The sequence below is a fragment of the Rhinatrema bivittatum genome, chromosome 1 (genome assembly GCF_901001135.1).
Source record: "Rhinatrema bivittatum chromosome 1, aRhiBiv1.1, whole genome shotgun sequence".
In the NCBI taxonomy this organism is placed as follows: domain Eukaryota; kingdom Metazoa; phylum Chordata; class Amphibia; order Gymnophiona; family Rhinatrematidae; genus Rhinatrema; species Rhinatrema bivittatum.
This window is the reverse complement of record NC_042615.1, coordinates 827,821,574-827,833,981: the sequence shown is the minus strand read 5'-3', so window position 1 is coordinate 827,833,981 and position 12,408 is coordinate 827,821,574. Positions and strand designations below refer to the sequence as shown.

The following is a 12,408-nucleotide window of genomic DNA, read 5'->3' as shown; positions in this document are numbered from 1 at the left end:
CTGTTAAAGGTAGTAACTAATGCTCTGTGCGGGTGTCCCCCATTTTAATGTGAAGGGAAGTAACCACTGCCCTGTGCGGGTTTCTCCCATGTTAATGTGAAGGGAAGTAACCGCTGCTCTGTGCAGTTTTCCCCCATTTTAATGTGAAGGGAAGTAACTGCTGCTCTGTGCGGGTTTCCCCCATGTTAATGTGAAGGGAAGTAACTGCTGCTCTGTGCGTGTTTCCCCCATGTTAATGTGAAGGGAAGTAACTGCTGCTCTGTGCAGTGTTCCTCCATGTTAATGTGAAGGGAAGTAACTGCTGCTCTGTGCGTGTTTCCCCCATGTTAATGTGAAGGGAAGTAACTGCTGCTCTGTGCGTGTTTCCCCCATGTTAATGTGAAGGGAAGTAACTGCTGCTCTGTGCGGGTTTCCCCCATGTTAATGTGAAGGGAAGTAACTGCTGCTCTGTGCGTGTTTCCCCCATGTTAATGTGAAGGGAAGTAACTGCTGCTCTGTGCGTGTTTCCCCCATGTTAATGTGAAGGGAAGTAACTGCTGCTCTGTGCAGTGTTCCTCCATGTTAATGTGAAGGGAAGTAACTGCTGCTCTGTGCGTGTTTCCCCCATGTTAATGTGAAGGGAAGTAACTGCTGCTCTGTGCGTGTTTCCCCCATGTTAATGTGAAGGGAAGTAACTGCTGCTCTGTGCAGTGTTCCTCCATGTTAATGTGAAGGGAAGTAACTGCTGCTCTGTGTGGGTTTCCCCCATGTTAATGTGAAGGGAAGTAACTGCTGCTCTGTGCAGGTTTCCCCCATGTTAATGTGAAGGGAAGTAACTGCTACTCTGTGCAGGTTTCCCCCATGTTAATGTGAAGGGAAGTAACTGCTGCTCTGTGCGTGTTTCCCCCACGTTAATGTGAAGGGAAGTAACTGCTGCTCTGTGCAGGATTTCCCCCATGTTAATGTGAAGGGAAGTAACTGCTGCTCTGTGCAGGATTTCCCCCATGTTAATGAGAAGAGAAGTAACTGCTGCTCTGTGCAGGTTTCCCCCATGTTAATGTGAAGGGAAGTATCTGCTTCTCTGTGCAGTTTTCACCCATGTTAATGTGAAGGGAAGTATCTGCTTCTCTGTGCAGGTTTCCCCCATGTTAATGTGAAGGGAAGTAACTGCTGCTCTGTGCGTGTTTCCCCCATGTTAATGTGAAGGGAAGTAACTGCTGCTCTGTGCAGTTTTCCCCAATGTTAATGTGAAGGGAAGTAACTGCTGCTCTGTGCAGGTTTCCCCCATGTTAATGTGAAGGGAAGTAACTGCTGCTCTATGCGTGTTTCCCCCATGTTAATGTGAAGGGAAGTAACTGCTGCTCTGTGCGTGTTTCCCCCATGTTAATGTGAAGGGAAGTAACTGCTGCTCTGTGCGTGTTTCCCCCATGTTAATGTGAAGGGAAGTAACTGCTGCTCTGTGCGTGTTTCCCCATGTTAATGTGAAGGGAAGTAACTGCTGCTCTGTGCAGTTTTCCCCAATGTTAATGTGAAGGGAAGTAACTGCTGCTCTGTGCAGGTTTCCCCCATGTTAATGTGAAGGGAAGTAACTGCTGCTCTGTGCGTGTTTTCCCCCATGTTGATGTGAAGGGAAGTAACTGCTGCTCTGTGCGTGTTTCCCCCATGTTAATGTGAAGGGAAGTAACTGCTGCTCTGTGCGTGTTTCCCCCATGTTAATGTGAAGGGAAGTAACTGCTGCTCTGTGCGTGTTTCCCCCATGTTAATGTGAAGGGAAGTAACTGCTGCTCTGTGCAGGTTTCCCCCATGTTAATGTGAAGGGAAGTAACTGCTGCTCTGTGCGTGTTTCCCCCATGTTAATGTGAAGGGAAGTAACTGCTGCTCTGTGCAGTGTTCCTCCATGTTAATGTGAAGGGAAGTAAGTGCTGCTCTGTGTGGGTTTCCCCCATGTTAATGTGAAGGGAAGTAACTGCTGCTCTGTGCAGGTTTCCCCCATGTTAATGTGAAGGGAAGTAACTGCTACTCTGTGCAGATTACCCCCATTTTAGGGTTATTACCTTCTGTTCTGTACAATTTAACCTATGTTACTGTTAAGGGTAGTTACTGCCACTCCCCACATTTTACCTGCATTTTAATGATAAGGACAGTAACCGCCACTCCCTGCAGTAACATTCAGAGATACAAAGCTGGTGCAGGTTTGAGAGTGAGAAGTTTTATGATCATCTGTCCAAAATGGCAGAAAATCAGAGCTGAAAAATCTAAAAAGGGCAGACTAGAAGGGGACTGGAACAGTGACTCGAACTTTCTCTTATTTACTCTTTCCCCTCAGAAATATTGGTAATGAATGTAAGCTTTTAAAATTAGTAAAATCAGGATTTTTATTTCACAGGCCGTTTTTCAATCAGATTGCCCACAGATAAGAGTCAATAGAAAAAGAGTTTAGAAATAGTAATTTTCTGAGAGTCTAACAGCAATTTAAAGCTCAGAACAATTGATGTGAATAATTATCAGGATCTAAAGTTTAGGCTTACCTCAGTAGTATTATTGTTGGGATTGTTCTAAATGAAAGAAAGAGAGCAGTGAGATTAGGAATAAATTCTCCCGGGAAGGTCACAGGATAGGAAAGTCACTTTATAGGGAGACACTAGGATGAGAATCACACTCCAGATCACCATGAGATTTCTGTCCAGTCTGAGGATTTGCTTTTGCATTAAAACCTTCCCATTTAGAGCCTCCGGGTGAGAGAGTCACAGTGGGATCTTTGTTACAGTGCACGACATAATGGGATCTTCATGTAAATGTAACGTCCCACATCAGGAGATATAGACCCAGATCTGAGGATCAGAAGTAAAACCCCCCAAGATCCGCAGCAAATGCTCTCACCCTCTCCTGGTTTTCCTATCTTCATCCTCGGTATTCTGGGTCCCATATTTCAGTTTAGGGCATTAACTGCTACTCTGTGTATATTACTCACATGTTTATTTCAAGGGTAGAGACTAACAGTCCTAGCATGTTACCCGATCTTTCTATTAAAGGTAGTAACTAATGCTCTGTGCAGATTGCCCACATGTTTCTGTTAAAGGTAGTAATTAATGCTCTGTGCAGATTGTCCACATGTTTCTGTTAAAGGTAGTAACTAATGCTCTGTGCAGATTACCAACATGTTTCTGTTAAAGGTAAAAACTAATGCCCTGTGCAGATTACCCACATCTTTCTGTTAAAGGTAGTAACTAATGTTCTGTGCAGATTGCCCACATGTTTCTGTTAAAGGTAGTAACTAATGCTCTGTGCAGATTGCCCACATGTTTCTGTTAAAGGTAGTAACTAATGCTCTGTGCAGATTGCCCTCATGTTTCTGTTAAAGGTAGTAACTAATGCTCTGTGCAGATTGCTCACATGTTTCTGTTAAAAGTAGTAACTAATGCTCTGTGCAGATTGCCCACATGTTTCTGTTAAAGGTAGTAACTAATGCTCTGTGCAGATTGCCCACATGTTTCTGTTAAAGGTAGTAACTAATGATCTGTGCAGATTGCGCTCAGGTTTCTGTTAAAGGTAGTAACTAATGCTCTGTGCGGGTGTCCCCCATTTTAATGTGAAGGGAAGTAACCACTGCCCTGTGCGGGTTTCTCCCATGTTAATGTGAAGGGAAGTAACCGCTGCTCTGTGCAGTTTTCCCCCATTTTAATGTGAAGGAAAGTAACTGCTGCTTTGTACAGGTTTCCCCCATGTTAATGTGAAGGGAAGTAACCGCTGCTCTGTGCAGTTTTCCCCCATTTTAATTTGAAGGGAAGTAACTGCTGCTCTGTGCAGGTTTCCCCCATGTTAATGTGAAGGGAAGTAACTGCTGCTCTGGCCATTTTTCAGATTGCCCACAGACAAGTGTCAATAGAAAAAGAGTTTAGAAAAAGTAATTTTCTGAGACAGAAACAGAAATGTAAACCTCAGAACAATTGATGTGAATAATTATCTGGATCTAAAGCTTAGGCTTACCTCAGTAGTATTATTGTTGGGATTGTTCTAAATGAAAGAAAGAGAGCAGTGAGATTAGGAATACATTCTCCCGGGAAGGTCACAGGATGGGAAAGTCACTTTATAGTGAGACACTAGGATGAGAATCACACTCCAGATCATCATGAGATTTTTGTCCAGTCTGAGGATTTCCTTTTCCATTAAAACCTTCCCATTTAGAGCCTCCGGGTGAGAGAGTCACAGTGGGATCTGTGTTACATTGTATGACATAATGTGATCTTCATGTAAAAGTAACGTCCCACATCAGGAGATATAGACCCAGATCTGAGGAACAGAAGTAACCACCCCCAAGATCCGCAGCAGATGCTCTCACCCTCTCCTGGTTTTCCTATCATCATCCTTGGTATCCTGGGACCCATATTTTTGCTAAGGGCATTAACTGCTTACTCTGTGCATATTAATCACATGTTTCTTTCAGGGTAGACACAGTCCCAGCATGTTACCCGATCTTTCTATTAAAGGTAGTAACTAATTCTCTGTGCAGATTGCCCACATGTTTCTGTTAAAGGTAGTAAAGAATGCTCTGTGCAGATTGCCCACGTTTCTGTTAAAGGTAGTAACTAATGCCCTGTGCAGATTACTCACATCTTTCTGTTAAAGGTAGTAACTAATGCTCTGTGCAGATTGCCCACATGTTTCTGTTAAAGGTAGTAACTAATGCTCTTCGCAGATTGCCCACATGTTTCTGTTAAAGGTAGTAACTAATGCCCTGTGCAGATTACCCACATTTTTCTGTTAAAGGTAGTAACTAATGCTCTGTGCAGATTGCCCACATGTTTCTGTTAAAGGTAGTAACTAATTTTCTGTGCAGATTGCCCACAGGTTTCTGTTAAAGGTAGTAACTAATGCTCTGTGCAGGTTCCCACAGGTTTCTGTTAAAGGTAGTAACTAATGCTCTGTGCAGATTGCCCACATGTTTCTGTTAAAGGTAGTAAGTAATGCCCTGTGCGGGTTTCCCCCATGTTAATCTGAAGGGAAGTAACTGCTGCTCTGTGCTCGTTTCTCCCATGTTAATGTGAAGGGAAGTAACTGCTGCTCTGTGTGGGATTCCCCCATGTTAATCTGAAGGGAAGTAACTGCTGCTCTGTGCTCGTTTCTCCCATGTTAATGTGAAGGGAAGTAACTGCTGCTCTGCGCACGTTTCCCCCAAGTTAATATGAAGGAAATAACTGCTGCTCTATACGGGTTTCCCCCATATTAATGAGAAGGGAAGTAACTGCTGCTCTGTGTGGGATTCCCCCATGTTAATGTGAAGAGAAGTAACTGCTGCTCTGTGTGGGATTCCCCCATGTTAATGAGAAGAGAAGTAACTGCTGCTCTGTGCAGGTTTCCCCCATGTTAATGTGAAGGGAAGTAATTGCTTCTCTGTGCAGTTTTCCCCAATGTTAATGTGAAGGGACGTAACTGCTGCTCTGTGCGTGTTTCCCCCATGTTAATGTGAAGGGAAGTAACTGCTGCTCTGTGCATGTTTCCCCCATGTTAATGTGAAGGGAAGTAACTGCTGCTCTGGCCATTTTTCAATCAGATTGCCCACAGACAAGAGTCAATAGAAAAAGAGTTTAGAAAAAGTAATTTTCTGAGACAGAAACAGAAATGTAAACCTCAGAACAATTGATGTGAATAATTATCTGGATCTAAAGCTTAGGCTTACCTCAGTAGTATTATTGTTGGGATTGTTCTAAATGAAAGAAAGAGAGCAGTGAGATTAGGAATACATTCTCCCGGGAAGGTCACAGGATGGGAAAGTCACTTTATAGTGAGACACTAGGATGAGAATCACACTCCAGATCATCATGAGATTTTTGTCCAGTCTGAGGATTTCCTTTTCCATTAAAACCTTCCCATTTAGAGCCTCCGGGTGAGAGAGTCACAGTGGGATCTGTGTTACATTGTATGACATAATGTGATCTTCATGTAAAAGTAACGTCCCACATCAGGAGATATAGACCCAGATCTGAGGATCAGAAGTAACCACCCCCAAGATCCACAGCAGATGCTCTCACCCTCTCCTGGTTTTCCTATCATCATCCTTGGTATCCTGGGTCCCATATTTCTGCTAAGGGCATTAACTGCTACTCTGTGCATATTAATCACATGTTTCTTTCAGGGTAGACACAGTCCCAGCATGTTACCCGATCTTTCTATTAAAGGTAGTAACTAATTCTCTGTGCAGATTGCCCACATGTTTCTGTTAAAGGTAGTAAATAATGCTCTGTGCAGATTGCCCACATGTTTCTGTTAAAGGTAGTAACTAATGCCCTGTGCAGATTACCCACATCTTTCTGTTAAAGGTAGTAACTAATGCTCTGTGCAGATTGCCCACATGTTTCTGTTAAAGGTAGTAACTAATGCTCTTCGCAGATTGCCCATATGTTTCTGTTAAAGGTAGTAACTAATGCCCTGTGCAGATTACCCACATTTTTCTGTTAAAGGTAGTAACTAATGCTCTGTGCAGATTGCCCACATGTTTCTGTTAAAGGTAGTAAGTAATGCCCTGTGCGGGTTTCCCCCATGTTAATCTGAAGGGAAGTAACTGCTGCTCTGTGTGGGATTCCCCCATGTTAATCTGAAGGGAAGTAAATGCTGCTCTGTGCTGGTTTCTCCCATGTTAATGTGAAGGGAAGTAACTGCTGCTCTGCGCACGTTTCCCCCAAGTTAATATGAAGGAAATAACTGCTGCTCTATACGGGTTTTCCCCATATTAATGAGAAGGGAAGTAACTGCTGCTCTGTGTGGGATTCCCCCATGTTAATCTGAAGGGAAGTAACTGCTGCTCTGTGCAGGATTTCCCCCATGTTAATGTGAAGAGAAGTAACTGCTGCTCTGTGTGGGATTCCCCCATGTTAATCTGAAGGGAAGTAACTGCTGCTCTGTGCAGGATTTCCCCCATGTTAATGTGAAGAGAAGTAACTGCTGCTCTGTGCAGGTTTCCCCCATGTTAATGTGAAGGGAAGTAATTGCTTCTCTGTGCAGGTTTCCCCCATGTTAATGTGAAGGGAAGTAACTGCTGCTCTGTGCGGGTTTCCCCCATGTTAATGTGAAGGGAAGTAACTACTGCTCTGTGCAGTTTTCCCCAATGTAATGTGAAGGGACGTAATTGCTGCTCTGTGCGTGTTTCCCCCATGTTAATGTGAAGGGAAGTAACTGCTGCTCTGGCCATTTTTCAATCAGATTGCCCAGAGACAAGTGTCAATAGAAAAAGAGTTTAGAAAAAGTAATTTTCTGAGACAGTAACAGAAATTTAAACCTCAGTACAATTGATGTGAATAATTATCAGGATCTAAAGCTTAGGCTTACCACAGTAGTATTATTGCTGGGATTGTTCTAAATGAAAGAAAGAGAGACGTGAGATTAGGCATAAATTTTCCCGGGAAGGTCACAGGATGGGAAAGTCACTTTATAGGGAGACACTAGGATGAGAATCACACTCCAGATCACCATGAGATTTCTGTCCAGTCTGAAGATTTGCCTTTGCATTAAAACCTTCCCATTTAGAGCCTCCGGGTGAGAGAGTCACAGTGGGATCTGTTTTACAGTGCATGACATAATGTGATCTTCATGTAAAAGTAACGTCCCACATCAGGAGATATAGACCCAGATCTGAGGATCAGAAGTAAAACCCCCCAAGATCGGCAGCAGACGCTCTCACCCTGTCCTGGTTTTCCTATCATCATCCTTGGTATTCTGGGTCCCATATTTCAGTTAAGGGAATTAACTGCTACTCGGGGTATATTACTCACATGTTTATTTCAAGGGTAGAGACAGACAGTCCCAGCATTTTACCCGATCTTTCTATTAAAGGTAGTAACTAATGTTCTGTGCAGATTGCCCACATGTTTCTGTTAAAGGTAGTAACTAATGCTCTGTGCAGATTGCCCACATGTTTCTGTTAAAGGTAGTAACTAATGCTCTGTGCAGATTGCCCACATGTTTCTGTTAAAGGTGGTAACTAATTATCTGTGCAGATTGCCCACATGTTTCTGTTAAAGGTAGTAAATAATGCTCTGTGCAGATTGCCCACATGTTTCTGTTAAAGGTAGTAACTAATGCCCTGTGCAGATTACCCACATCTTTCTGTTAAAGGTAGTAACTAATGCCCTGTGCAGATTACCCACATCTTTCTGTTAAAGGTAGTAACTAATGCTCTGTGCAGATTGCCCACATGTTTCTGTTAAAGGTAGTAACTAATGCTCTTCGCAGATTGGCCACATGTTTCTGTTAAAGGTAGTAACTAATGCCCTGTGCAGATTACCCACATTTTTCTGTGAAAGGTAGTAACTAATGCTCTGTGCAGATTGCCCACATGTTTCTGTTAAAGGTAGTAACTAATTTTCTGTGCAGATTGCCCACAGGTTTCTGGTAAAGGTAGTAACTAATGCTCTGTGCAGGTTCCCACAGGTTTCTGTTAAAGGTAGTAACTAATGCTCTGTGCAGATTGCCCACATGTTTCTGTTAAAGGTAGTAAGTAATGCCCTGTGCGGGTTTCCCCCATGTTAATCTGAATGGAAGTAACTGCTGCTCTGTGTGGGATTCCCCCATGTTAATCTGAAGGGAAGTAAATGCTGCTCTGTGCTGGTTTCTCCCATGTTAATGTGAAGGGAAGTAACTGCTGCTCTGCGCACGTTTCCCCCAAGTTAATATGAAGGAAATAACTGCTGCTCTATACGGTTTTTCCCCATATTAATGAGAAGGGAAGTAACTGCTGCTCTGTGTGGGATTCCCCCATGTTAATCTGAAGGGAAGTAACTGCTGCTCTGTGCAGGATTTCCCCCATGTTAATGTGAAGAGAAGTAACTGCTGCTCTGTGTGGGATTCCCCCATGTTAATGTGAAGGGAAGTAATTGCTTCTCTGTGCAGGTTTCCCCCATGTTAATCTGAAGGGAAGTAACTGCTGCTCTGTGCAGGATTTCCCCCATGTTAATGTGAAGAGAAGTAACTGCTGCTCTGTGTGGGATTCCCCCATGTTAATCTGAAGGGAAGTAACTGCTGCTCTGTGCAGGATTTCCCCCATGTTAATGTGAAGAGAAGTAACTGCTGCTCTGTGCAGGTTTCCCCCATGTTAATGTGAAGGGAAGTAATTGCTTCTCTGTGCAGGTTTCCCCCATGTTAATGTGAAGGGAAGTAACTGCTGCTCTGTGCGGGTTTCCCCCATGTTAATGTGAAGGGAAGTAACTACTGCTCTGTGCAGTTTTCCCCAATGTTAATGTGAAGGGACGTAATTGCTGCTCTGTGCGTGTTTCCCCCATGTTAATGTGAAGGGAAGTAACTGCTGCTCTGGCCATTTTTCAATCAGATTGCCCAGAGACAAGTGTCAATAGAAAAAGAGTTTAGAAAAAGTAATTTTCTGAGACAGTAACAGAAATTTAAACCTCAGTAAAATTGATGTGAATAATTATCAGGATCTAAAGCTTAGGCTTACCACAGTAGTATTATTGTTGGGATTGTTCTAAATGAAAGAAAGAGAGACGTGAGATTAGGAATAAATTTTCCCGGGAAGGTCACAGGATGGGAAAGTCACTTTATAGGGAGACACTAGGATGAGAATCACACTCCAGATCACCATGAGATTTCTGTCCAGTCTGAAGATTTGCCTTTGCATTAAAACCTTCCCATTTAGAGCCTCCGGGTGAGAGAGTCACAGTGGGATCTGTGTTACAGTGCATGACATAATGTGATCTTCATGTAAAAGTAACGTCCCACATCAGGAGATATAGACCCAGATCTGAGGATCAGAAGTAAAACCCCCCAAGATCGGCAGCAGACGCTCTCACCCTGTCCTGGTTTTCCTATCATCATCCTTGGTATTCTGGGTCCCATATTTCAGTTAAGGGAATTAACTGCTACTCGGGGTATATTACTCACATGTTTATTTCAAGGGTAGAGACTGACAGTCCCAGCATTTTACCCGATCTTTCTATTAAAGGTAGTAACTAATGTTCTGTGCAGATTGCCCACATGTTTCTGTTAAAGGTGGTAACTAATGCTCTGTGCAGATTGCCCACATGTTTCTGTTAAAGGTAGTAACTAATGCTCTGTGCAGATTGCCCACATGTTTCTGTAAAAGGTAGTAACTAATGCTCTGGCAGATTGCTCACATATTTCTGTTAAAGGTAGTAACTAATGCTCTGAGCAGATTGCCCACATGTTTCTGTTAAACGTAGTAACTAATGCTCTGTGCAGATTGCCCACATGTTTCTGTTAAAAGTAGTAACTAATGCTCTGTGCAAATTGCCCACATGTTTCTGTTAAAGGTAGTAACTAATGCTCTGAGCAGATTGCCCACATGTTTCTGTTATAGGTAGTAACTAATGCTCTGTGCAGATTGCCCACATGTTACTGTTAAAGGTAATAACTAATGCTTTGTGCAGATTACCCACATGTTTCTGTTAAAGTTAGTAACTAATGTTCTGTGCAGATTGCCCACATGTTTCTGTTACAGGTAGTAACTTATGCCCTGTGCAGATTACCCACATGTTTCTGTTAAAGGTAGTAACTAATGCTCTGTGCAGATTGCCCACATGTTTCTGTTAAAGGTAGTAACTAATGCTCTGTGCAGAGTGCCCACATGTTTCTGTTAAATGTAGTAACTAATGCTCTGAGCAGATTGCCCACATGTTTCTGTTAAAGGTACTAACTAGTGCTCTGTGCAGATTGCCCACATATTTCTGTTAAAGGTAGTAACTAATGATCTGTGCAGATTGCCCTCAGGTTTCTGTTAAAGGTAGTAACTAATGCTCTGTGCGGGTGTCCCCCATGTTAATGGGAAGGGTAGTAACTGCTGCTCTGTGTGGGTTTCTCCTATGTTAATGTGAAGGGAAGTAACTGTTGCTCTGTGCAGTTTTCCTCTATGTTAATGTGAAGGGAAGTAACTGCTGCTCTGTGCGGGTTTCTCCCATGTTAATGTGAAGGGAAGTAACTGCTACTCTGTGCAGATTACCCCCATTTTAGGGTTATTACCTTCTGTTCTGTACAATTTAACCTATGTTACTGTTAAGGGTAGTTACTGCCACTCCCCACATTTTACCTGCATTTTAATGTTAAGGACAGTAACCGCCACTCCCTGCAGTAACATTCAGAGATACAAAGCTGGTGCAGGTTTGAGAGTGAGAAGTTTTATGATCATCTGTCCAAAATGGCAGAAAATCAGAGCTGAAAAATCTAAAAAGGGCAGACTAGAAGGGGATTGGGACAGTGACTCGAATTTTCTCTTACTTACTCTTTCCACACAGAAATATTGGTAATGAATGTAAACTTTTAAAATTAGTAAAAACAGGATTTTTATTTCACCGGCCATTTTTCAATCAGATTGCCCACAGACAAGAGTCAATAGAAAAAGAGTTTAGAAAAAGTAATTTTCTGAGACAGTAACAGAAATTTAAGCCTCAGAACAATTGATGTGAATAATTATCAGGATCTAAAGCTTAGGCTTACCACAGTAGTATTATTGTTGGGATTGTTCTAAATGAAAGAAAGAGAGTATTGAGATTAGGAATAAATTCTCCCGGGACGTTCACAGGATGGGAAAGTCACTTTATAGGGAGACACTAGGATGAGAATCCCACTCCAGATCCATGAGATTTCTGTCCAGTCTGAGGATTTGCTTTTGCATTAAAACCTTCCCATTTATAGCTTCTGGGTGAGAGAGTCACAGTGGGATCTGTGTTACAGTGCATGACATAATGTGATCTTTATGTAAAAGTAACGTCCCACATCAGGAGATATAGACCCAGATCTGAGGATCAGAAGTAAACCCCCCCAAGATCTGCAGCAGACGCTCTCACCCTGTCCTGGTTTTCCTATCATCATCCTTGGTATTCTGGGTCCCATATTTCAGTTAAGGGCATTAACTGCTACTCTGTGCATATTACTCACATGTTTCTTTCAAGGGTAGAGACTGACAGTCCCAGCATGTTACCAGATCTTTCTGTTAAAGGTAGAAACTAATGCTCTGTGCAGATTACCCACATGTTTCTATTAAAGGTAGAAACTAATGTTCTGTGCAGGTTGTCCACATGTTTCTGTTAAAGGTAGTAACTAATTCTCTGTGCAGATTGCCGACATGTTTCTGTTAAAGGTAGTAACTAATGCCCTGTGCAGATTACCCACATCTTTCTGTAAAAGGTAGTAATTAATGCTCTGTGCAGATAGCCCACATGTTTCTGTAAAAGGTAGTAACTAATGCTCTGGCAGATTGCTCACATGTTTCTGTTAAAAGTAGTAACTAATGCTCTGTGCAGATTGCCCACATGTTTCTCTAAAAGGTAGTAACTAATGCTCTGGCAGATTGCTCACATGTTTCTGTTAAAAGTAGTAACTAATGCTCTGTGCAGATTGCCCACATGTTTCTGTTAAAGGTAGTAACTAATGCTCTGTGCAGATTGCCCATATGTTTCTGTTAAAGGT

General features: G+C 42.6%; 1 protein-coding gene across 50 annotated transcripts in view; it reads right to left on the bottom strand.

The window, feature by feature from the left end:
• The window catches only part of LOC115079149 (GATA zinc finger domain-containing protein 14-like), a 437,489-nt gene that overhangs the window by 118,092 nt on the left and 306,989 nt on the right, over positions 1–12,408 (bottom strand). For 46 of the 50 annotated variants that reach the window (XM_029582467.1, XM_029582452.1, XM_029582443.1 and 43 more), the window contains 6 exons: positions 11,437–11,463; positions 9,425–9,451; positions 7,303–7,329; positions 5,657–5,683; positions 3,967–3,993; positions 2,508–2,534 (listed from right to left, as the gene is read on the bottom strand). In XM_029582467.1, coding sequence (XP_029438327.1) covers positions 2,508–2,534; positions 3,967–3,993; positions 5,657–5,683; positions 7,303–7,329; positions 9,425–9,451; positions 11,437–11,463 — 162 coding nt within the window. The remainder of the gene's footprint in view (positions 1–2,507; positions 2,535–3,966; positions 3,994–5,656; positions 5,684–7,302; positions 7,330–9,424; positions 9,452–11,436; positions 11,464–12,408) is intronic. The other 4 variants (XM_029582591.1, XM_029582434.1, XM_029582583.1 and 1 more) reach the window with 2 other exon arrangements.